This window comes from Trachypithecus francoisi, unplaced genomic scaffold, assembly GCF_009764315.1.
Source record: "Trachypithecus francoisi isolate TF-2019V2 unplaced genomic scaffold, Tfra_2.0 Lachesis_group12, whole genome shotgun sequence".
NCBI classification, from domain to species: domain Eukaryota; kingdom Metazoa; phylum Chordata; class Mammalia; order Primates; family Cercopithecidae; genus Trachypithecus; species Trachypithecus francoisi.
Genome location: NW_022681457.1, coordinates 15,026,536 through 15,051,979, shown reverse-complemented (window position 1 = coordinate 15,051,979; position 25,444 = coordinate 15,026,536). Strand labels below are relative to the sequence as shown.

At 48.9% G+C, this 25,444-nt stretch overlaps 1 protein-coding gene across 3 annotated transcripts; it reads right to left on the bottom strand.

The window, feature by feature from the left end:
- Positions 1-1,805: 1,805 nt before the first annotated feature.
- ETHE1 (ETHE1 persulfide dioxygenase) lies at positions 1,806-25,444 on the bottom strand. Of its 3 annotated transcripts, none has more exons than XM_033224889.1 (7): positions 25,268-25,439; positions 24,693-24,837; positions 24,378-24,526; positions 6,444-6,573; positions 4,072-4,161; positions 3,053-3,169; positions 1,806-2,006 (listed from the first exon to the last, which is right to left on the bottom strand). In XM_033224889.1, exons 1-7 carry the CDS (start codon positions 25,346-25,348, stop codon positions 1,951-1,953), a joined length of 768 nt encoding a protein of 255 aa, XP_033080780.1. In that variant the 5' UTR covers positions 25,349-25,439; the 3' UTR covers positions 1,806-1,950. The 3 variants fall into 3 exon arrangements, 2 of the variants coding, with proteins under 2 accessions (XP_033080780.1, XP_033080781.1); XM_033224890.1 differs by having other exon boundaries at positions 25,108-25,357; XR_004440571.1 differs by lacking the exon at positions 1,806-2,006 and adding an exon at positions 2,704-2,751 and having other exon boundaries at positions 2,784-3,169; positions 25,268-25,444.

Sequence of the window (25,444 nt, the reverse complement as noted above, 5' to 3'; positions counted from 1 at the left end):
GCTTGCCCCACCCGCGGCTTCGGCATCCGGCCATCCCGGCCCCACCGGCCCCACCCTCATGGAACTCAGCATCTCGACCTCCCAGTCTCCCTCGATCCCCTCATTCCTGCCCCACTGGAGGAGTCTTGGCTACCGCTGTATGGGCACCTCTCTAATGTCCAGACCCTGGGAGTTCAGAAAGGAAGGCAGGAATGGAGATGGGGACGTCTCCCCTCTAATGAGCCCTTCAGAAGGGCCCTGACCGGTTTGGGGAGCTGGACAAGGGGAAGGGGTGCCCTGAACTGAGTCAGAGACCTGCCTAGAGACTGAGGGAAGTGTATTGCCACCCCCCAACACTTTGCTATGGGGTGGAGGGCGGAGGTTAAAGGTCTCAGCCAGACCCTTTCCTCTCTGGGCAAAAACAGGAAAATAACTGGTATATGAAAAGGGATGATTAGAAGTCAAGAGCTGTGCTAAACACTTTATACCTGGTCATTTTATTTCACCCTCAAAGCTGCCCAGTGAGAAAGTGATTACTACCTCCATTTCTTTTTTTTAGTAGACACTGGGTTTCTCCAGGTTGCCCAGACTGGTCTTGAACTCCTCGGCTCAAACAACCTGCCTGCCTCGGCCTCCCAAAGTGTTGAGATTACAGGCGTGAGCCACCGAGCCTGGCCTACTACCTTCATTTTATACTTGGGGATACAAGCTGAAGAGGACAAATGCACCCAAGGTTGGCTGGGCACAGAGGCTCAGGCCTGTAATCCCAGCACTTTGGGAAGCCGAGGCAGGTGGATTGCTTGAGACCAGGAGTTCAAGGCCAGCCTGAGCAACATGGAGAAACCCCATCTCTACTAAAAATACAAAAATTATGCCAGGTGTGGTGGCACACACCTGTCATCTCAGCTACTGTGGAGGCTGAGGCAGGAGGATCTCTTGAGCCCAGGAGGTCGAGACTGTAGTGAGTCTTGAATGTGCCACTGCACTCCAGCCTGGGCAACAGAGTAAGACCCATCTCACACACACACACAAAAAAATGTAGGCAAGATCTACACGTTATAAGCGGTAAAATGCAGGCTTCATTCTCTCTAAAGTCCATGTTCTTAACCATTGTGTATACTGTCACTTCAAGCCAGGAAGTACCCAAAAGATCATTCTAAATGATAGCAACTTTAATGGTGAACACTGATAGGCCACGTGCCAGCACACACATTGACTCATCAGAGCATCACAACACCCTATTATTATTCCTTCCATTTTACAGATAAGAAAACTGAGGCCTAGAGAAGTGAAGTACCTTACCCCAGGGCTAAGTGGGAAGTGGCTCGAAAGCCGGTGTTCTAATCCAAGGTGATGAGAAGACCTGCCCCAGATATCTGTTTGTTTTTGATCTTGTGAGTTAGAAATCTTGTGGGCTCCCAGGCCGGGCGTGGTGGCTCACGCCTATAATCCCAGCACTTTGAGAGGCCGAGGCAGGTCGATCACGAGATCAGGAGATCAAGATCATGCTGGCTAACACAGTGAAACCCTGTCTCTACTAAAAATACAAAAAAATCAGCCGAGGGTCGTGGCATGTGCCTGTAGTCCCAGCTACTCAGGAGGCTGAGGCAGGAGAATTGCTTGAACCTGGGAGGCAGAGGTTGCAGTGAGCCAAGATCGTGCTACTGCACTCCAGCCTGGGCAACAGAGGGAGACTCCATCTCAAAAGAAAAAAAAAAACCTTGCAGGCTCCCTGGGCCTCCTGGCTGCTCCACAGAACCAGAACTCCACCCCTTTAGGCCCAGAAACCCAATTGGTTCCCCCTAGAAAATAGGTAGAAGTCAGACTCATGTTAAAAATAAGTTTTATTTAGGAAGCTCCAGGGGCTGGGGTTCCGGCATGGGGTGGGAAAGGAGAGGTGCAGTGTCAATGCCGCCCTCTCCTCCCGCCTAGTGCATTAACACTTGATGGGAGCATCTGACAGAAGTGAGATCAGACAGGGGGTGGTGTCTGCACCCCACAGCGCATGTTGGCTGGAACAGCAAAGTCTGAAAGCAAGAAATCAAGGTTAAAACTAAGGGGCCTAGGCAGAGCTCCAGGCCCCACTGGAGACCCAGAAATCCTAGGAACTTTCCTCTTCAGAGAACTAGAGTTTTGGTCCTGAGCCCACTCCTTCCCTCAGACCCAGAAGTCCAGTCCCCCAGCCCCTCCTCCCTCAGACCCAGGAGTCCAGTCCCCCACCCCTCCTCCCTCAGACCCGGGAGTCCAGTCCCCCGGCCCCTCCTCCCTCAGACCCGGGAGTCCAGTCCCCCCCCGCCCTCAGACCTGGGAGTCCAGGCCCCCAGCCCCTCTTCCCTCAGACCCAGGAGTCCAAACCCCCAGCCCCTCCTCCCTCAGACCCGGAGTCCAGTCCCCCAGCCCCTCCTCCCCCAGACCTGGGAGTCCAAACATGCAGCCCCTCCTCCCTCAGACCCGGGAGTCCAAGCTCCCAGCCCCTCCTCCCTCAGACCCAGGAGTCCAGGCGCCCAGCCCCTCCTTCCCTCAGACCCAGGAGTCCAAACCCCCAGCCCCTCCTCCCTCAGACCCAGGAGCCCAAACCCGCAGCCCCTCCTCCCTCAGACCCAGGAGTCCAGGCCCCCAGCCCCTCCTCCATCAGACCCAGGAGCCCAGGCCCTCAGCCCCTCCTCCCTCAGACCCAGGAGTCCAGGCCCCCAGCCCCTCCTCCATCAGACCCAGGAGTCCAAACCCCCAGCCCCTCCTCCCTCAGACCCAGGAGTCCAGGCTCCCCAGCCCCTCCTCCCCCAGACCTGGGAGTCCAAACACGCAGCCCCTCCTCCCTCAGACCCGGGAGCCCAGGCCCCCAGCCCCTCCTCCCTCAGACCCAGGAGCCCAGGCCCCCAGCCCCTCCTCCCTCAGACCCGGGAGTCCAAACCCGCAGCCCCTCCTCCCTCAGACCCAGAAGCCCAGGCCCCCAGCCCCTCCTCCCTCAGACCTGGGAGTCCAAACCCGCAACCCCTCCTCCCTCAGACCCAGGAGTCCCAGCTCCCAGCCCCTCCTCCCTCAGACCCAGGAGCCCAGGTACACAGCCACTCACCTATCTGCTCAGGTTTAGGCAAGTTCAGGTTGTCCATGATTTTGACAAACTCCTCACAGCTGCGGGTGAGCCGAGGGTTCAGAGTCCTCTCCTCCTCCACGGTGGACACTGTGAACCCTAGTGGCCAAGGGAGCAGAAGGAAAGTCAAGGAGTCCAGTGCCTCAGGCCTCTCAGAACTACATTCCCCAGGAGGCTTTGGGTGCCTCTCTGGCAGGGGCCTCTCTGGCAGGGGTTCTTCCCAGAATATTCCTAAAGTAGCTGTCCCTCCTCCATGGGAACTATGGGAAATGTAGTTTTCCCCAGTTCCCTAAGCTCCACAAGTAAGGCCCAGGAAAACCCATGCCCTGCAGAATTCCAGGCATCTGGCAGTCACATAGTGTCTACATCCACACACAGCAGGCTCAAGCACTTTATTTATATATATATATATATATATATTTTTTTTTTTTTTTTTTTTAGACAGGGTCTTGCTATGTCACCCAGGCTGGAATATAGTGGTACGATCACAGCTCACTGCAGCCTCAATCTCCTGGGCTCAAGCAATCCTCCTACCACAGCCTCTCAAGTAGCTGGCAGCATGCCACCCTGTCTGGCTAATTTTTTGTATTTTGTAGAGGCAGAGTTTTGCCATGTTACTCAGGCTGGTCTCGAACTCACTCCTGGGCTCAAACGAGCCTCCTGCCTCAGCCTCCCAAAGTGCTAGGATTACAGGTGTGAGCCCCCTTGCCCAGCCTCAAACACTTAATTTTTTTTGGCCAGAGAAATTTCTGAGACTGGTAGTCTTCATGCCTTCCAAGGATTACAGAGATTTACACTCCCCTTTCAAAGTTGTTTTTTTTTTTTTTTTTTTTTTTGAGACAGATCCTCACTCTGTCTCCCAGGCTGGAGTGCAGTCGTGTGATCTTGGTTTACTGCAACCTCCACCTCCCAGGTTCAAGCAATTCCCCTGCCTCAACCTCCCGAATAGCTGGGATTACAGGCATGGGTCTGTAATCCCAGCTCCTCCAGGAAGCCCTCACCATGGTAATCATGAGCAGGGTAGATCAGACAGTCGCCTGGAAGTGTGAAGATCTTTTCATGGACCGAGTGGTACAAGGTCTTGGCACAGCCTGGGGAAGGAAAGATCAGAGGTCAGTGGATCAACAGGACAGAAGACTCTAACCCCTTCCTTCAAGAAAAGGGTGAGAGGATAAAATCACTGTAGCTAAACCATCTCCTTCATGTCCTGCCAATATCCCTTTGTCTAAGTAGAGAACAGGGAAAGGCATTCTAGGCGGATGGAACAGCATGTACAAAGAATTGAGGAATGGAGAGAAATTCAGCATGGCTGTAAATAGGGTTGGAATGACACCATGAAGCACCAAAGAGTGTCATTTGTGACCTTGGCTGTCACCCAGGGGATGTCAAGTAAGGGTTCTGAACAAGAAAGGTGCACTAGAAGGTAAGAAACTGAAGACAAAGCCAGGTGCAGTGGCTCATGCCTGTAATCCTAGCACTTTGGGAGGCTGAGGCAGGTGGACTACCTGAGGTCAGGAGTTCAAGACCAGCCTGGCCAACATGGTGAAACCCTGTCTTTACTAAAAATACAAAAATTAGCCAGGCGTGGTGACACATGCCTGTAATCCCAGCTATTCAGGAGGCTGAGGCAGGAGAATTGCTTGAACCTGGGAGGTGGAGGTTGCAGTGAGCCAAGATCACACCACTGCACTCCAGCGTGGGAGACAGAGTGAGGCTCTGTCTCAAAAAAAACAACAAAATAATAATAAAAAAAAGAAACTAAAGACATGAGGCCCAGGAGAAGAGTGTGACGCCATGGTCCCCACAAGCAGCTCTGAGTCCTAAGTAGGGGGCAAACCTCTCTTCCACCTTGCATTTCAGCCTAAATCCTTCAGCTTCCTGACTGTACTTCGAATGGATAAATGGAAGATTGGGAGCCTTGAAGAGAAAAAGACAGAGACTGAGATGCAGAGAGGAGAGAGGGAAGAGGGAGGAAGACGCCTGGGGATGTGGCTTCCCATGACCATCTCATCATGACTTCTGTCTTTCCCTCTTATCCAGCCTCACTTCTCCCTTCAAGGCAGCTAAATTCCAGGCCTAGTGTTAACCCCACATTGTCACACATGCTCAAAGGATGGCCCAACCCTGAGATTCTGAAACTACACTCCCTTTCCACAGGGAAGCTCCTAAATCTAACCGCCCCTAGCAGCTAGACTCTAAATGGATCATTGCTCCCTGGCAATTAAACTGCTGGCTCTAACAACTTCTTTTTTATTCTCTTGCTCTTTTTTTTTTTTTTTTTGAGACGGAGTCTTGCTCTGTCACCCAGGCTGGAGTGCAGTGGCACAATCTTGGCTCACTGCAACCTCCGCCTCCTGGGTTCAAGCAAATCTCTGCCTCAGCCTCCTGAGTAGCTGGGATTACAGGCACCCACTACCACAGCCAGCTAATTTTTGTATTTTTAGAGATGGGGTTTCACCATCTTGGCCAGGCTGGTCTTGAACTCCTGACCTCATGATCCACCTGCCTTTGCCTCCCAAAGTGCTGGGATTACAGGCATGAGCCACCACACCCAGCCCTTTTTTTTTTCCTTCTTTTTTTTTTTTTTTAGTTCTATGTGTTTCTTAGAGAGGGAGCCTCACTATGTTGCCCAAGCTAGACTCAAATAGGTAATGAACACACCCCTGAATCTAACTGTCCCCCAGGAGCTAAGCCCCTGAATCTAACTCTTCCCATACTCTAGCATGGGGGTCCTCAACCCTGGGTACCGGTCTGTGGTCTGTTGGGAACTGGGCTGTGCAGAAGGTGGTGAGCAACAGGTGACTGAGCAAAACTTCATCTGTATTTACAGCCGCTCCCCATCGCTCCCATTACCACCTGAGCTCTGCCTCCTGTCAGATCCACGGCAACATTAGATTCTCATAGGAGCACAAACCCTATTGTGAACTGCACGTGGGAGGGATCTAGGTTATGTTCTTCTTATGAGAATCTAATGCCTGATGATCTGTCACTATCTTCCATCTCTCCCAGATGGGACCATCTAGTGCAGGAAAACAAGTTCAGGGCTCCCACTGATTCTACATGATGGTTAGTTACATAATTATTTCATTATCTATTGCAATGTAATAATAATAAAGTGCACAATAAATGTAACACATTTGAATCCCCGAAACTATGCCCCGCCATGGTCCATGGAAAAATTAACTTCCACGAAACCGGTCCCTGGTGCCAAAAAGGTTGGGGACCACTGCTCTAGCAGGGAAACTCCTTGAATTTAATATTGAAGCCTCCTAAAAGTCTAATGTCCATCCATTCATTCTTGTAACAGATACTTCAACACTTGACACACATGTAACTATATGAAGATCTTGGGCTGGATAAAGGAGCTAGTCACCTTGCTGGAAGTCTGTCCGTCCACACCCACGGATCAACAGGGCATCTCCAGTGAAGGCCATGCTGTGGTCATTCAGGACGAAGGTGACACAGCCTGGGGTGTGGCCAGGGCTGGCCCTGGTCTCCAAGGCCTGGCAGGGGTGGCAGAGTACAGATATAGTCACCAAGAATCCTTCAAGATGAAACTGGTCCCCAAAGCCCCACCCTACTCCAAGGTCTTATCTAGATGTATATTTTGGTAAAAAATTTAGATTCCCAGGCTCTAATCTTATATTATCAGAGTAAACTCCAAGTGGATTAAATATTTCAATGTGTGAAAAATAAAACCACAAAGCTGTGACACACAACAACAAAAATACAATAATATCTGACCTCTGGTTAGGAAGATGATATGGTTTGGCTGTGTCCCCACCCAAATCTCATCTTGAATTAGAGCTCCGGTAATCCCCATATGTCATGGGAGGTAACTGAATAAAGGGGGCAGGTTTCTCCCATGCTGTCTCGTGATGGTGAATAAGTCTCATGAAATCTGACGGTTTTATTAAGGGCGGTTCCCCTGCACATGCTCTCTTACCTGCTGCCATGTAAGACATGCCTTTGCTCTCTGCTCCTCCTTCGCCTTCTACCCTGATTGTGAGGCCTCCCCAGCCATGTGGAACTGAGAGTCCATTAAACCTCTTTTTCTTTTTTTTTTTGAGACAGAGTCTCACTGTTGCCCAGGCTGGAGTGCAGTGGCCGGATCTCAGCTCACTGCAAGCTCTGCCTCCCGGGTTTACGCCACAGGTGCCCGCCACCTCGCCTGGCTAGTTTTTTGTATTTTTTAGTAGAGATGGGGTATTTTTTAGTAGAGATGGGGTTTCACCGGGTTAGCCAGGATGGTCTCGATCTCCTGACCTTGTGATCCGCCCGTCTCGGCCTCCTAAAGTGCTGGGATTACAGGCTTGAGCCATTAAACCTCTTTTTCTTTATAAATGACCCAGTCTCAGTGATGTCTTTATTAGCAGCAGGAGAACAGACTAATACAGTAAATTGGTACTAGTAGAGTGAAGTGCTGCTATAAGGAGACGTGAAAATGTGACTTTGGAACTGGGTAACATGCAGAGGTTTGAACAGTTTGGAAGGCTCAGAAGAAGATAAAAGAATGTGGGAAAGTTTGGAACTTCCTAGAGACTTGTTGAATGGCTTTGACCAACATGCTGAGAGTGATATGGACAATGAAGTCCAGGCTGACATGGTCTTAGATGGAGATGAGGAACTTTTTGGGAACTGGGATAAAGGTCACTTTTGTTATGTGTTAGCAAAGAGACTGGCAGCATTTTGCCCCTGTCCTAGAGATCTGTGGAACTCTGAACTTGAGAGATGATTTAGGGTACCTAGTAGAATAAATTTCTCAGCAGGAAGGCATTCAAGAGGTGACCTGAGGCCGGGCGTGGTGGCTCACGCCTGTAATCCCAGCACTTTGGGAGGCCGAGGCGGGCGAATCACAAGGTCAGGAGATTGAGACCACGGTGAAACCCCGTCTCTATTAAAAATACAAAAAATTAGCCGGGCGTGGTGGCAGGCGCCTGTAGTCCCAGCTACTCAGGAGGCTGAGGCAGGAGAATGGCATGAACCCGGGAGGCGGAGCTTGCAGTGAGCTGAGATTGCATCACTGCACTCCAGCCTGGGCGACAGAGCGAGACTCTGCCTCAAAAAAAAAAAAAAAAAAAAGAGGTGACCTGAGTGCTGTTAAAAGCATTCATTTCAGTTTTACGTATTCACAAAGATATGGTTTGGAATTGGAGCCTATGTTTAAAAGGGAAACAGAGCATAAATATTAGGAAAATTTGCAGCCTGACAATGTGATAGAAAAGAAAAACCCATTTTCTGAGGAAAAATTCAAGCCTGCTGCAGAAATTTGCGTAAGTCACGAGGAGCCAAATGTTAATCACCAAGACAATGGGAAAAATGTCTCCAGGGCACGTCAAAGGTTTTCACAGCAGCCTCTCCCATCACAGGCCCAGAGAACTAGGAGAAAAAATGGTTACATGGGCAGGGCCCATGGCCTTGTTGCTTTGTGCAATCTCAGGACTTTGTGCCCTGCATCCCAGCTGGGGCTAAAAGAGGCCAAGTACAGCTCAGGCCATTGCTTCAGAGGGTGCAAGCCCCAAGTCTTGGTGGCTTACACGTGGTGCTGGGCCTGCTGGTGAGCAGAAGTCAAGAACAGGAACCTCCACCTAGATTTGAGAGGCTGTATGGAAATGCCTGGACGTCCATGGAGAGGTGTGCTGCAGGGGTGAAGCCTTCATAGGGAACCTCTGCTAAGGCAGTGCAAAAGGGAAATGTGGAGTGGGAGCCACCAGAGTCCCCACTGGGGCACTGCCCCTAGTGGAGCTGTGAGAAGAGGGCCATTGCCCTCCAGACCCCAGAATGGTCGATCCACTGACAGCTTGCACCATGTGCCTGGAAAAGCCACAGATACTCCACATCAGCCCGTGAAAGCAGCCAGGCGGGGGGCTGTACCCTGCAAAGCCAGGGGGGCAGAGCTGCCCAAGACCATGGGAACCCACCTCTTGTATCAGCGTGACTGGATGTAAGACACAGAGTCAAAGATCTTTTTGGAGCTTTAAGATTTGACTGCCCCACTGGATTTAGGACTTGCATGGAGCCTGTAGCCCCTTCATTTTGACCAATTTCTTCCATTTGGAATGGATGTGTTTACCCAATCTCTGTACCCCATTGTATCTAGGAAGTAACTAAACTCGCTTTTGATTTTACAGGCCCATAGGTGGGAGGGACTTGCCTTGTCTCAGATGAGACTTTATTTTGTTCGGTTTTTTTTTTTTTTCAGAGACAGAATCTTGTTGTGTCACCCAGGCTGGGGTGGGGTGGTGCGATCTTGGCTGACTGCAACCTCTGCCTCCCAGATTCAATCAAGTCTTGTGCCTCAGCCTCCCAAGTAGTTGAGACTACAGGCATGTGCCCCCATGCCTGGCTAAGTTTTGTATTTTTAGTATAGACAGGGTTTTACTATTTTGGCCAGGCTGGTCTTGAACTCCTGACCTCAGGTGATCTGCCTGCCTTGGCCTCCCAAAGTGCTGGGTAACAGGTGAGCCACCATGCCCAGCCTCAGGTAAGACTTTGGACTGTGGACTTTTTTTTTTTTTTTTTTTTTTTTGAGACAGAGTCTCGCTCTGTCACCCAGGCTGGAGTGCAGTGGCCGGATCTCAGCTCACTGCAAGCTCCGCCTCCCGGGTTTACGCCATTCTCCTGCCTCAGCCTCCCGAGTAGCTGGGACTACAGGCGCCCGCCACCTCGCCCGGCTAGTTTTTTTGTATTTTTTAGTAGAGACGGGGTTTCACTGTGTTAGCCAGGATGGTCTCGATCTCCTGACCTCATGATCCGCCCGTCTCGGCCTCCCAAAGTGCTGGGATTACAAGCTTGAGCCACCGCGCCCGGCCGGACTGTGGACTTTTGAGTTAATGCTGAAATGAGTTGAGACTTTGGGGGACTGTTGGGAAGGTATGATTGGTTTTGAAATGTAAGGACCGGTGGCTCAAGCCTGTAATCCCAGCACTTTGGGAGGCCGAGACGGGCGGATCACGAGGTCAGGAGATCAAGACCATCCTGGTCTACACGGTGAAACCCCGTCTCTACTAAAAAATACAAAAAACTAGCCGGGCGAGATGGCGGGCGCCTGTAGTCCCAGCTACTCGGGAGGCTGAGGCAGGAGAATGGCGTGAACCCGGGAGGTGGAGCTTGCAGTGAGCCGAGATTGCGCCACTGCACTCCAGCCTGGGCGACAGAGCGAGACTCCGTCTCAAAAAAAAAAAAAAAAAAAAAAGAAATGTAAGGACATGAAATTTGGGAGGGACCAAAGTGGAATGATATGGTTTGGCTGTGTCCCCACCCAAATCTCATCTTGAATTGTAGCTCCCATAATCCCCACGGGTTGTAGGAGGGACCTGGTGGGAGGTAATTAAATCATGGGGGTGGGTTTTTCTCGTGATAGTGAATAAGTCTCACATGATCTGATGAGCTTACAAAGGGCAGTTCCCCTGCACACGATGTCTTGCCTACCACCATGTAAGCAGTACCTTTGCTCCTTCTTTGCCTTCCACCATGATTGTGAGGCCTCCCATTAAACCCCTTTTTCTTTATAAATGACCCAGTCTTGGGTTTTGTTTTTTTTTTTTTTTTGAGACAGAGTCTTGCTCTGTCACCCAGGCTGCAGTGCAGTGGCACAATCTTGGCTCACTGCAACCTCCGCCTCCCCGGTTCAAGCGATTCTCCTGCCTCAGCCTCCTGAGTCGTTGGGATTTCAGATGTGCACCACCAAACCTGACTAATTTTTGTGTTTTTAGTAGAGATGGAGTTTCACCATGTTGGTCAGGCTAGTGTCAAACTCCTGACTGCGTGATCCACCCGCCTTGGCCTCCCAAAGTGCTGGGATTACAGGCGTGAGCCACTGCGCCCGGCCTTCAGGTATGTCTTTATTAGCAGCGTGAGAACAGACTAATACAGACGGGATATTCAAATGTGACATCTAAAGTGATAAATCATTAAGGAAAAGATCAGTCAGAAGTTTCTGAATGGCAGCAACACCATAAACAAAATCTAAAGAGAACCAATGTGCAGGGAAAATATATTTGTAACATATACATACCACATGGTGGTCAATATACTTAATATACAAACAGATCTTACAAATCAATTTTAAAAAGTTAAGCACACTAATATAAAAATGAAATACTCAACAGTCATTAAAAGCAATACTGTTGAAATAAAATTCAATAATATTTTACACTTTTAAAAATACAAAATAGGCAGTAGTGTCTGGGCACAGTGGCTCACACCTGTAATCCCAGCACTTTGGGAGGCCAAGTCGGGCAGATTACCTGAGGTCAGGAGTTCGAGACCACCCCGGGCAATGTGGTGAAACCCCATCTCTACTAAAAATACAAAAATTAGCCAGGTGTGGTGGCACATGCTTGTAATCCCAGCTACTTGTGAGGCTGAGGCAGGAGAATTGCTTGAACCCAGGAGGCAGAGGTTGCAGTGAGTCAAGATCGCACCATTGTACTCCAGCCTGGATGACAAGAGTGAAACTCCACCTTAAAAAAAAAAGGGCCAGGCGCAGTGGCTCACGCCTGTAATCCCAGCACTTTGGGAGGCCGAGACAGGCAGATCGCAAGGTCAAGAGATTGAGACCATCCTGGCCAACACGGTGAAACCCCGTCTCTACTAAAAATACAAAACAAATTAGCTGGGCATAGTGGTGGGCACCTGTAGTCCCAGCTATTCAGGAGGCTGAGGCAGGAGAATGGTGTGAACCCAGGAGGTGGAGCTTGCAGTGAGCCGAGATCGCGCCACTGCACTCCAGCCTGGGCGACTGAGCAAGACTGTCTAAAAAAACAAAACAAAAAAAAAGATAGTGAAAAAAGTGGCCCTTAGAGTGAGAAATGATATTTACAAACATAAACACTAGTCCTTCCTTATCTGCAGGGGATACCTTCAAGATCCCAGTGGATACCTGAAACCTGAGATAGTGTAAACCCTATAAATACTATGTTTTGTTTTGTTTTGTTTTGTTTTGTTTTGTTTGAGACAGAGTCTGGCTCTGTCGCCCAGGCTGGAGTACAATGGCATGATCTCGGCTCACTGCAACCTCTCCCTCCCAGGTTCAAGCGATTCTCCTACCTCAGCCTCTCAAGTAGCTGGAATTACAGGCGCCCACCACCATGCCCAGATAATTTTTGTATTTTTTTAGTAGAGACGGGGTTTCACCATGTTGGTCAGGCTCGTCTTGAGCTCCTGACCTCAGGTGATTCACCCGCCTCAGGCTCCCAAAATGCTGGGATTACAGGCGTGAGCCACCGTGACTGGCCAATACTATGGTTTTTTTTTTTTTATCTGATAACCAAGAAGGCTGCTAAGTGATTAACGGGCAGGTAACATACTCCTATACAGCATGGATACACTGGACATAGGGATACTTCATGTCCTGAGTGGGTTGGTGTGAGATTTTTATCATGCTACTCAGAACTATGTACAATTTAAAACTTACTAATTGTTTATCTCTAGAATTTTCCATTGAATATCTTCAGGCTATGGTTGACCACAGATAACTGAAACCACAGAAAGTGAAACCACAGGTAAAGGAGTTGTACTGGATCCAACAAAGTTCTTGGATCCAGAATATATAAAGATCATGTACAAATCAATAAGATGGACTCCCTAATAGAAAAATTAGCAAAGACTTGAAAAAAACACTTTGCAAAAGAGGGTGCCCAGATGGAACAAACACATTAAAAGGTGCCCAACTTCATCTGTCATCAAGGAAATAAAAGTAAAACCACAATAGGACACCACTACACAACACCAGAATGGCTGGAATGAAAGACTGATTTGAAGCAACTGAAACTGTCATACACCATGGTGGAAGAGTACACAGAAAACTACTGGGCAGTTTCTACTAAAGCTAAATCTACACATACCCTGTGGCTCAACCCTTGGTATACATGTGGTCCTTGACTTAAGATGGTCTGACTTAAGATCTTTTTTTTTTCTGTAAACAGAGTCTCACTCTGTCACCCAGGCTGGAGTGCAGTGGTGTGATCTCGGGTCACTGCAAACTCTGCCTCCCGGGTTCAAGCAATTCTCCTGCCTCAGCCTCCTGAGTAGCTGGGATTACAGGCACCCACCAACATGCCTGGCTAATTTTTGTCTTTTTAGTAGAGATGGAGTTTCACCCTGTTGGCCAGGCTGGTCTCAAATTCCTGACCTCAAATGATCTGCCCGCCTTGGCCTCCCAAAGTGCTGGGATTACAGGTGTGAGCCAGCCACCAGGCCTGGCTTTTTTTTTTTTTTTCCAGACAGCGTCTCTCTCTGTCACCCAGGCTGCGGAGTGCAGTGGCATGATCTCAGCTCACTGCAACCTCGGCCTCCTGGGTTGAAGTGATTCTTGTGCCTCAGCCTTCTGAGTAGCTGGGATTACAGGCACGCACCACTGTGCCTAGCTAATTTTTGCCCACACTGGCCTCCCAAAGTGTTGGGATTACAGGTGTGATGCACTCGATGACTTACAATTTTTTGACTTTACAATAATGTGAAAGTGATACATTTTATTTCTTTTTTTCAGTAGAGATGGGCTCTCACTATGTTGACCAGCCTGGTCTTGAACTCCTGGCCTCAAGCAGTCCTCCCATCTCAGCCTCCCAGCGTGCTGGGATTACAGGCGTGAGCCACTGCACCCAGCCAAAAGTGATACGCTTTCAATAGAAATCATATTCCATGCACCCAAACTGCCATTCTGTTTTTCACTTTCAATACAGTATTCAATACATTACATGAGATATTCAACACTCTTGCATAAAATAGGCTTTGTGTTAGATGAGTCTGCCCAACTGTAGGCTAATATAAATGTTCCGAGTACTTTAAGGTAGACTAGACTAACCTATGATGTTTAGTAGGTTAAATGTATTAAATGCGGCCAGGTGTGGTGGCTCACGCCCGTAATCCCAGCACTTTGGGAGGCTGAGGCAGGCGGATCACAAGGTCAGGAGTTCGAGACCAGTCTGGCCAACATAGTGAAACACCATCTCTACTAAAAATACAAAAAATTAGCCGGGTGTGGTGGTGTGCACCTGTAATCCCAGCTACTCAGGAGGCTGAGGCAGGAGAATCGTGTGAACCCGGGAGGCAGAAGTTGCAGTGAGCCAAGATCACGCCACTTTACTCCGGCCTGGACAACACAGTGAGACTCCATCTCGGGGGAAAAAAATATATATATATATTATATATATTTTATATATATAGTTATATATTTTGTATATATATATTTTTTTATATTATATATATATATAAAATGCATTTTTTTGAGACATGGCCTCACACTGTACCCAGGCTGGAGTACAGTGGCACAATCATGGCTCACTGAAGCCTGGAACTCCCAGGCTCAAGCAATCCTCCCACACCAGCCTTTCCAGTAGCTGGGACTATAGGCACACCACCATGCCTGGCTAATTTGTTTTAAATTTTTTGCAGAGACAGGGTCTTGCAATGTTGCCCAGGCTTGTCTCAAATTCCTGGGCTCAAACTATCTTCCTATTGCAACCTCCCAAAGTCCTGGGATTATAGGTGTGAACCACTGTGCCCAGCCTATTATTATTAACTAAAACAAAAATATCTACAATCTACTTCAGTTCATAGGAAAGAAAACTTTTAGTAGGATAAGTTAAATGACACACCATGAGAAAACAGTTGAACACATCCAGAATGTGGAATAGTTTAGAAGACAGCATGCCAGGAAGCTTCAAAAGTTAACACCCTGGAGGCCGAGTACAGTGACTGATGCCTGTAATCCCAGCACTTTGGGAGGCCGAAGCAGGCGGATCACTTGAGGTCAGGAATTTGAGACCAGCCTGGTGAACATGGTGAAACCCCATCGATACTAAAAGTACAAAAATTAACCAGGAGTGGTGGTGCATGTCTGTAATCCCAGCTACTCGGGAGGCTGACGCAGGAGAATTGCTTGAACCCGGGAAGCAGAGGCTGCAGTGAGCCGAGATCGCGCCACTGCACTCCAGCCTGGGTGACAGAGTAAGACTCTGTCTCAAAAAAAAAAAAAAAAAAAAAGTCAATATCCTGGAGCAAAAGGATATGAAACTGTTCTAGATCCAAAAATATTTTTAATAAAAAATAATAAATAAATAAATAAGAAAAAGAACACAAAACAAAAACAAAAGAAGGAAAAAGAAACACACACGAGACTAAATAGACATAATGGCCAAACGCTAAGCTCAATTGCATCCTGGTTCCTAAAAACAGCTGTAGGCTGGGCACCGCAGCTCACACCTATAATCACAGCACTTTGAGTCACCAAAAGGGGAGGATCATTTGAGCCCAGGAGATTGAGACCAGCCTGGGCAACATGGTGAGATCCTATCTCTACCAAAAAAAGAAAGAAAAAAGAAAAAAAAGCTGTAAAAATTATTCCTAGGGTAATTGGAGACATCTGAACACAGGTTGAATATTTAATGATGATATAAAGTTACTGCATATTTTGTTAGATGTGACAAACGTTTTGTAAAAGAGTAAGTCTCAAAGTATAGCCTAGGGAACCCTGACAGTCTGCAAGATCAAAACTATTTATGGACTTTTCACCCATTTTCACTCTCATTCCCCAAAAACATTCACGGGGCGGGGGTAGGGGGGCGGTTGTAAAAGTTTCGTGACCTGTACTGACATAATTGTTCTGATGGCTGATGAAATCTGTGCTTGTGTATTTTTTTTTTTTTTCTTTTGAGACAGAGTCTCGCTCTCTCGCCCAGGCTGGAGTGCAGTGGAGCAATCTCGGTTCACTGCAAACTCCACCTCCTGGGTGTTCAAGTGATTCTCATGCCTCAGCCTCCTGAGTGGCTAGGATTACAGGAGCGTGCCACCATGCCCGGTTAATTTTTGTATTTTTAGTAGAGACAGGGTTTCACCACGTTGGCCAGGCTAATCTCAAACTCCTGACCTCGGGTGATCCGCACACCTCAGCTTCCCAAAGTGCCAGGATTGCAGGCGTGAGCCACCACGCCCGGCCTGCGCTTGTGTATTGTTATATTTTGTACTATTATTTCAATGTAGATTTTTAAAAATTCAAAATAAGAAATTGTGGGTGGGGAACACATAACATCTTGACCTAAAGCACCCTTAATTGTCCCTGAAACTTGTCTAGTGATTTCCCCAACAGCCCAGCCTGCCTAACCCCAAATTCTTTCAACAAATTCATTCTTCCCCTCCGTGATGCATCATGTCCGTGACACATCCCCAGAGCTTTTCTTTCATCTGTTCCCTGCAGCAGCTAAACCTGAAACTACACTCATCAAAGAAACACAACCCAGAAGGGATCCTGTAAAGCATTCAGCCTGCTGGCCTTGGAGTTCCCACGGCCTACACTGCCCCCTGGTGGCAATTAGGCTCTCAGCTTCTTTTCCATTTGGTTCCCAAGTTCTTTCCCTCCATTATTCAAAACTATAGTAAACCCTCTTATCTGCCTGGGATAGATTTCAAGACCCGGAGTGGATGCCTAAAACCGCCGATAGTACAGAACCCTACACACTATGCTTTTTCCTATACATACGCACCTATGATAGAGTTTATATATAAATTAGGCACACTAATAAATCAGTAATAACTAATAATAAAACAGAACAATTACAGCAAGGTATTATGGTGCATGTCTGTAGGCCCAGCTACTTGGGAGGCTGAGGTGGGAGGATCGTCTTAGCCAGGGTTCAAAATACCAGCCTGGACAACATAGCCAGACCCCATCCAAAAAAAATAGGTCGGGCACAGAAGCTCAAACCTGTAATCCTAGCACTTTGGGAGGTCAATGCAGGTGGATCACTTGAGGTCGGGAGTTCAAGACCAGCCTGGCCAACATGGTGAAACCCCATCTCCACTAAAAATATTTTAAAAATCAATTAAGCGGGCATGGTGGTGCTCACCTGTAAATCCAGCTACTGCTACTTGGGAGGCTGAGACAAGAGAATCACTTGAACCCAGGAGGTGGAGGTTGCAGTAAACCAAGATTGTGCCACTGTACGCCAGCCTAGGAAACAGAATGAGACTCCATCTCAAAAGAAAAAAAGATGGAGTGATGGATGGAGATGTACACTGTAAAAAAAAAAAAAAAAAATTAAGCCTGGTGCAGTGGCTCACTCTAATCCCAGCACTTTGGGAGGCCAAGGAGGGAGGATTGCCTGAGCCCAGGAGGTCTAGGCCAGCCTGGGCAATGTGGCAAAACTCTGTCTTTACAAAAAACACAAAAACTAGCCAGGAGTGGTGGTGCACACCTGTTGTTCCAGCTATTTGGAAGGCTGAGGCAGGAGGATTGCTTGAGCCAGGAGGTTGAGGCTGCAGTGAGCTGTGATTGCAACACTGCGCTCCAGCCTGGATGACAAAGTGAGACCCTGTCTCAAAAATAAATAAATAAATAAATAAATAAATAATAAAGTTAAAAAAAAATAAATAAAAATTCAGCCTTTCTCTATGCTTTAAATTTTCATAATAAAATGTTGGAAGAAAAATTACTTGTTTCACAATTTTAAAAGGAGGAAGTATTGAAACCCACACTTGAGTCACATAAGAATCAATGGTGGAGCTTTTAAAACATGCCAATTCCTTGTGCCCACCCAGAACAATTAAATCAGACTCTGGGCCGGGCGCGGTGGCTCAAGCCTGTAATCCCAGCACTTTGGGAGGCCGAGACGGGCAGATCACGAGGTCAGGAGATCGAGACCATCCTGGCTAACACAGTGAAACCCCGACTCTACTAAAAAAATACGAAAAAACTAGCCGGGCGTGGTGGCGGGCGCCTGTAGCCCCAGCTACTCGGGAGGCTGAGGCAGGAGAATGGCGGGAACCCGGGAGGCGGAGCTTGCAGTGAGCAGAGATCACGCCACTGCACTCCAGCCTGGGCGACAGAGGCAGACTCTGTCTCAAAAAATAAATAAATAAATAAATAAATAAAAATCAGACTCTGATTCTAAGGGAGCTGGGGGATCAGTGTTTTCAGCAGTACTTCTCTAAGCCAGCGTATTTAACAGGCAAGCCTAACTTTCTGATTTGGTCGCCCTGTGGCAGCTAAGACATTCACTTCTCATTGTTTATTTAAAAAAAAAACTCGGGCCAGGCGCGGTGGCTCACACCTGTAATTCCAGCACTTTGGGAGGCTGAGGCAGGCAGATCACTTGAGGCCAGCAGCTCACGACCAGCCTGGCAATATGGCGAAACCCCGTCTCTAATAAAAACATAAAATTTAGCCAGACATGGTGGCGCACACCTATAATCCCAGCTACTGGAGAGGCTGAGGCGGAAGGATCACCTGAACCCGGAAGGTGGAGGTTGCAGTGAGCCGAGATTGCGCCACTGCACTCCAGCCTGGGCGACACAGTGAGGCTCTGTCTCAGGAAAAAAAAAAAAAAAAAAAAAAAGAATTGTTCCTGTTTCGGTGATCTACTGCCTTGTAGCGTCATCATGTATTAAATAGTCCCTTGTTGTGTGCTTTGTCACCTGCCCTACACCCCTGCTGTCTTTTGTGCACATGAGCAAGTGTGTCTCTGGGCTTCACACCTAGAAGGGGAACCTCTGGGTTGGAGACCCTGACAGCAGTCAGCTAATCCTTGAAACAGTCTCAAGAGGAGGGTGCTGATAAACCCTGTGTTTTAGCGCAGGGAACTGAGGCTCCCAGAGGGAGGCAGAGGTTGCAGTGAGCCGAGATTGTGCCGCTGCACTCCAGCCTGGGTGACAGAGTGATACTCTGTCTCAAAAAAAAAAGAAAGAAAACTCATTCTACAATAAAACCACTTAAATTTGTCCCACCTTTTGTGTAAGATGAACAACTAGTTCAAGAAACTGGGATTTTCTATGAAAGTTAAACATTTGTCGACTCAGTGACCCAGCAAGTCACTTGGGGACAATGTTCCCCAAGATATTTGCGGAAGAATCTTCATAGCAGCATTATTTATGGTAGCCAAAAACTGAATAATCAGAGGAAAAATGGGGTGTGGTGACTCATGCCTGTAATTCACTTTGTACTTTGGGAGGCTGAGGCAGGAGGACTGCTTGAGCCTAGGAGCCACCACAACTCGCCCATTTTTTTTTTTTTTTTTTTTTTTGAGACGGAGTCTCCCTCTGTCGCCCAGGCTGGAGTGCTGTGGCCGGATCTCGGCTCACTGCAAGCTCCGCCTCCCGGGTTCACGCCATTCTCCTGCCTCAGCCTCCCGAGCAGCTGGGACTACAGGCGCCCACCACCTCGCCCGGCTAGTTTTTTGTATTTTTTAGTAGAGACGGGGTTTCACCGTGTTAGCCAGGATGGTCTCGATCTCCTGACCTCGTGATCCACCCGACTCGGCCTCCCAAAGTGCTGGGATTACAGGCTTGAGCCACCGCGCCCGGCCAACTCGCCCATTTTGTAGGGCAAAAATTATGGCCAGTGGACGAATTTTGGCCTGCCATCTGTTTTTGTAAGTCCTATAAGCTAAGAATCATTTTAACTTTTTTTTCACATTGAAAACTATCAAAGTAACATGTAACAACTAGATGAGGCTGGGCACAGTGGGGCTCACACTTGTAATCCCAACACTTTGGGAGGCCAAGGCAGGAAGGTTGCTTGAGGCCAGGAGTTCGAGACCAACCTGAGCAATACAGCAAGACTCAGAGACCATCCTGACTAACACAGTGAAACCCCATCTCTACTAAAAATACAAAAAATTAGCCAGGCACAGTGGTGGGCGCCTGTAGTCCCAGCCACACGGGAGGCTGAGGCAGGAGAATGGTGTTAACCTGGGAGGCGGAGCTTGCAGTGAGTGAGATGGCACCACTGCACTCCAGCCTGGGCGACAGAGCGAGACTCCGTCTCAAAAAAAAAAGGAAAAAAAAAAAATTTTTAAAGTAGCTGGGCCACCCAGCGCAGTGGCTCATGCCTGTAATCCCAGCACTTTGGGAGGCCGAGGCAGGCAGATCACGAGGTCAGGAGATCAAGACCATCCTGGGTAAGACGGTGAAACCCCGTCTCTACCAAAAATACAAAAAATTAGCCGAGTGTGGTGGCGGGCGCCTGTAGTCCCAGCTACTTGGGAGGCTGAAGCAGAATAGTGTGAACCTGGGAGGCAGAACTTGCAGTCAGCTGAGATCGCACGACCACACTCCAGCCTGGGTGACAGAGTGAGATTCCGTCTCAAAAAAAAAAAAAAAATTAGCTGGGCATGGTGGCACATGCCCATAGTCCCAACTACTCAGGAGGCTACAGTGGGAGGATCACCTGAGCCCAGGAGTTGGAGGCTGCAATGAGCTATGCTCATGCCAGTGCATACCAGCTTGGGCAACAGAGCAAGAGCCTGTCTCAAAAAAAATAAAAAATAAAAAAACCTATATGAAATCCAAATTTTATTTTTCATTTTTATTTTTTTATTTTGAGATGGAGTTTCGCACTTGTCACTCATGCTAGAATGCAATGGCACCATCTGGGCTCACTGCAGCCTCCACCTCCCAGCCGAGGTTCAAGTGATTCCCCTGCTTCAGCCTCCTGAATAGCTGGGACTACAGGGACACCCCACCACGCCTGGCTTATTTTGCATTTTTAGTAGAGACCGGGTTTCACCATGTTGGTCAGGCTGGTCTCGAACTCTTGATCTCAGGTGATCCACCCGCCTTGGCCTCCCAAAGTGCTGGGATTACAGGCGTGAGCCTGGCCTGAAATCCAAATTTAAAGGCCACAAATAAAGTCTTATTGGAACACAGCCATGTCTATTAATCTATGCAGTGTCTGTGGCTGCTTTCACACCACAATAAGAGCTGAGTAGCTGTCACAGAGACCCTACTACCTGTAAAAACTGAAAATATTTACTATCTGGGCCTTCACAGAAAAAGGTAGCCAGCTGCTACTATATAGCAATAAGTAGGAAAGAACTCCAAGTATAAACAACATCATGTGTGAAAAAAGCCAGACACAAAAGAATAAACTGTATAAGTCCTGTTTATAAGGTCAGAACAAGCAAAATTGGCCTGTGGTTAAATGCATCAGAACAATGGTGCCTTGGCAGGGTGGTCATTGGCCAGAAAGTGAGGCAAGGAAGCCTTCTGGGGTGATGGGCAAGTTCTGTATCGGGATCTGGGTAAATACTCATGCACATGTATAATATGAGGACTCACTTCATTCCATGGATGTTAACAACTAGGATTTTTTTGGTTTGTTTGTTTTTTGAGATGGAGTCTCGCCTTGTCACCCAGACTGGAGTGCAGTGGTGTGATCTTGGCTCACTGCAAACTCCGCCTCCCGGATTCAAGTGATTCTCCTGCCTCAGCCTCCTGAGTAGCTGGGATTACAGGTGCCCCACCACCATACTGCCTAATTTTTCTATTTTTAGTAGAGACAGGGTTTTGCCATGTTGGCGAGGCTGGTCTTGAACTCCTGACCTCAAGTGATCCACCTGCCTCAGCCTCTCGAAGTGCTGGGATTACAGGCATGAGCCACCATGCCTGGCCTTAATTTTTTTTTTTTTTTTTTTTTTGAGATAGGATCTTGCTCCGTCACCCAGGCTGCAGTGCAGTGGTGTGATCATGTCTCACTGCAACCTCCACCTTCTGGGTTCAAGCAATCCTCCCACCTCAGCCTCCTGAGTGGCTCAGACTGCAGGTATGCACCACCATGCCCTGCTAACTTTTGTATTGTTTTGTAGAGACAGGGTCTCGCCATGTTGCCTAGGCTGGTCTTAAACTCCTGGGCTCAAGCAATCCACCCGCCTTGGCCTCCCAAAGTGCTGAAATTACAGGCGTGAGCCACCACACCCAGGCTAACAATTCATTTTTTAAAAGTAGAAGGAAAAATAAAGGAGAGAAAAATGGATCCCCATCTCCAAAATCTCAGACAAGCCAGGCATGGTGGTTCACGCCTGTAATCCCAGCACTTTGGGGAGGTCGAGGTGGGCAGATCACCTGAGGTTAGGAGTTCGAGACCAGCCTGGCCAACATGGTGAAACCCCATCTCTACTAAAAATACAAAAATTAGCCAGGCATGGTGGCACGTGCCTGGAATCCCAGCTATTTAGGAGGCTAAGACAGCAGAATCGCTTGCGCTCAGGAGGCAGAGGCTGCAGTGAACTGAGAGCTTACCACTGCACTCCAGCCTGGGTGACAGAGCAAGACTCTGTCTCAAAAAAATAAATAAAAATGTGGCCGGGCACAGTGGCTCATGCCTGTAATCCCAACACTTTGGGAGGCCAAGGCAGGTGGATCACCTGAGGTAGGGAGTTGGAGACCAGCCTGACCAACATGGAGAAAGCCCGTCTCTATTAAAAATACAAAATTAGCCAGGCATGGTGGTGCATGCCTGTAATCTCAGCTACTCGGGAGGCTGAGGCAGGAGAATCGCTTGAACCCAGGAAGCTGAGGTTGCGGTAAGCTGAGATAGCACCATTGCACTCCAGCCTGGGCAACAAGAGCGAAACTCCATCTCAAATAAATAAATAAAACAAAAAAAATTAGCTGGGCTTAGTGGCTCATGCCTGTAATCCCAGCTACTTGGGAGGCTGAAACAAGAGAATCACTTGAACCCGGGAGGTGAAGGTTGCAGTAAACCAAGATCGCACCAGTGCACTCTAGCTTGGGCAACAAAGTGAGACACTGTCTCAAATTTAAAAAAAAAAAATTGCCTAAGGCTGAGGAGGGGAAAGGGAAGGTTAGGGGTGATGGCTAAGGGGTGTGGGGTCTTTTTGGAGCAATGGAAACATTTTCCAATTAATGGTAGTAATGGATGAACAAGTCTGAATATACTAAAAGTCGCTGAATTGTGTACTTGAAATAGATAAATCGTATGGTATGTGGGTTATATCAATAAAGCTATTAAGCCTGGGCAACATAGTGAGATCCCAGCTCAACAAAAAATTTAAAAATTAGCCAGGTATGGTGGCAGGTGCCTGTAGTCCCAGCTACTTGGGAGACTGAGGCAGGAGGATCACCTGAGCTCAGAGGGTTGAGGCTGCAGTAAGCTATGATCCCACCATTGCACTCCAGCCTGGGTGACAGAGCAAGACCCTTTCTCAAAAACAAACAAACAAACAACAACAAAAAAAGGGTGGGTGCAGTAGCTCATGCCTGTAATCCCAGCACTTTAGGAGGCCAAAGTAGGAGGATCACTTGAGCCCAGTAGTTCAAGCCTGGGCAACATAGCAAAACCCTGTCTCTACAAGAACATACATAAATTAGCCAGGTGTGGTGGTGCATGCTTGTGGTCCTAGCTGCCAGGGAGGCTAAGGTGGGAGGATCACCTGAGCCTGGAAGGTCGAGGCTGACTGCACTCCAGCCTGGCTGACAGAGACCCAATCTCAAATTTAAAAAAAAAAAAAGAAAGAAAGAAAAAAAAAAAACTGAAGCTAAATCTACCATAGCTAAACCTTTCAACATTCATTCCAAGAAATGTTTGTTAGCACCTGACTATTACGTACAATGCACATACATGTACAATGCATTTTTGCCTACTTCCAGAAAAAGGCTTGAAATAAAGCTTCTGTAACCATTGTAGCTAAACTCTCTTCCCACGCACAGCCCTCATTTCCTCTAAACACTCCGACTCAAATGAACTGTCCTTATTTAGCAAAACTCTCTAACCTGGAGGCTGTCTTCTGTCACCTGACATTCTGTCCCCAAAGTCAGTGAAACTTTATTACACATCTTTAGCAATTGATCAGAAAAATGCCCTGCCAGCTGTTTCCCTTCCGCTGAGGGAAACTTCCCTGACCCTCCCCTCCCCGACGCCCCGGTTGCAATTCTGGCCGGAAACCTGCTGGTGCCTGGAGCAAAGAGAGCGAGGAAGGCAGGAACCTTCAGACCTTTCCAGTGTGAGGCAACTGCAGGGCTGAGACTAGGGTAAGGCTGTTGGTGCAAGATTTAAGGAGGCGCTCACTCGCAGGTGCGGACCCTGTATTTACAGGACCCTGAGAGTTAGTGCCTCCTTAAATGTTGCACTTCAGGGTCCTCACAGTCCTCATCCTAGTCCTAGGCTCTAGGTTCTAAGCACCCAGATGCTCCTTCCTCAAACGGTTTCCGCAAGACAGGATTGGGTCTCTTTCCTTCTCAGCCCTGCCCTCAGAATTCCAGCCCCTAATCAACTTTTATTTGAGATGCGTGCCAGGCCAAAGAGCTGTCCCTAAGCTTTAGGAAGGGAACTCCTTAAATGCTGTTGACTTAGGAGTTCCGCCAGTGCTTCACCTGCCCAGAGCCTCTTGCCCCAGTGCCCCACCTGGGTTTATGGTGCCCCCTCCCAGAAACATGAGCTCAGGGGTCAGAAACCCAGGTCCTGAGGTCCCTCCTCCCCAAGGACTCAGGATCCCAGGCCCCCAGTACCCTCTTCCCTTCAGTTTAAGGAATTCAGGCCACCACCCTCTTGGGGACCCAGCACCCAACTCACGAAGCGCCCGAAGCGGATGGAGTCTCCATCCTCGATGTGCAAGTCAGCCTGGGCCCCACTAAGGCGGGAGATGACAGACTGGCAGCCAGGGAGGAGGGAACGGAGCAGCCCCGAGCCTGTAATGTGGTCCGCGTGGCAGTGGGTATTCACTGGGAGAGAGAGGAGGGACAGGTCCAGGAGGGTACAGAGAGAACCTGGGAGTCCTAGCCCTGATCCTTCTCCCTCAGACTCAGGAGTTCAGGCCCCTGGCTTCCCATTCCACTGACGCTGCAGCCCAGTCCCGCTGGAACCCAAGAGTTTGGTCACCGAACTGACCAGCATACAGCAGCCGCAGCCCCAGCTCCTTGATCAGTTGGGCATCCCGAGGTGCTGTTTCCAGGACCGGGTCGATCAGAACGGCCTCCCGGGATTCTCTGTCACCCAGTAGGTACGTGTAGGTGCAGCTCACGGGCTCGAACATCTGGGAACAGGGGACCCAGGTGAGAGCGCAGAACCGGACTTCCACCCACCAAGTAGTCCAGACTGACTCTATCCTTTTCCTAAGATCCAGAAGCAGAAACCCCAGCCCCCTCTTTCCCCTGGAGTCGGGAGTCCGGGGCCCCACTACCTTCCTCTATCAGAACAAAGGAGTTCCAACTTTCTAACATCCCAAAATCAGGGTCCCCGGCACGTTCTTTCATGGAGGACCCAGGGGTTCAGACCCAAGCCCAGAGGCCCCCAGACTACTCACCTTTAAAGGACCCAAGAGTCCAGCCCTAAACCTCCACCCCGCTTTCCGCAAGATGCAGGCCTGGGTTCCCCCGGATCTCTCCCTATTAAGAGACCCCGGAGTTCCGTCCTTGCTGCCGCCTAGCGCCCAGTAGTCCCCTCCTAGGTCCAGCCACCCGCACCTGCCGCAGGAGGATGGGGACTCCAGACCCGCCACGCTGGCTCAGCTGCCGCCGGGTGACCCTCAATACAGCCCCAGCCATTGCGCCCACCGCGGATCAAGAATGAGCGGAGGCCGAGAGCCTGCCGGAGCGGGGCGCTCCCTCACTGACCCGGGAAGGGCGGGGCGGGGGCGGGGC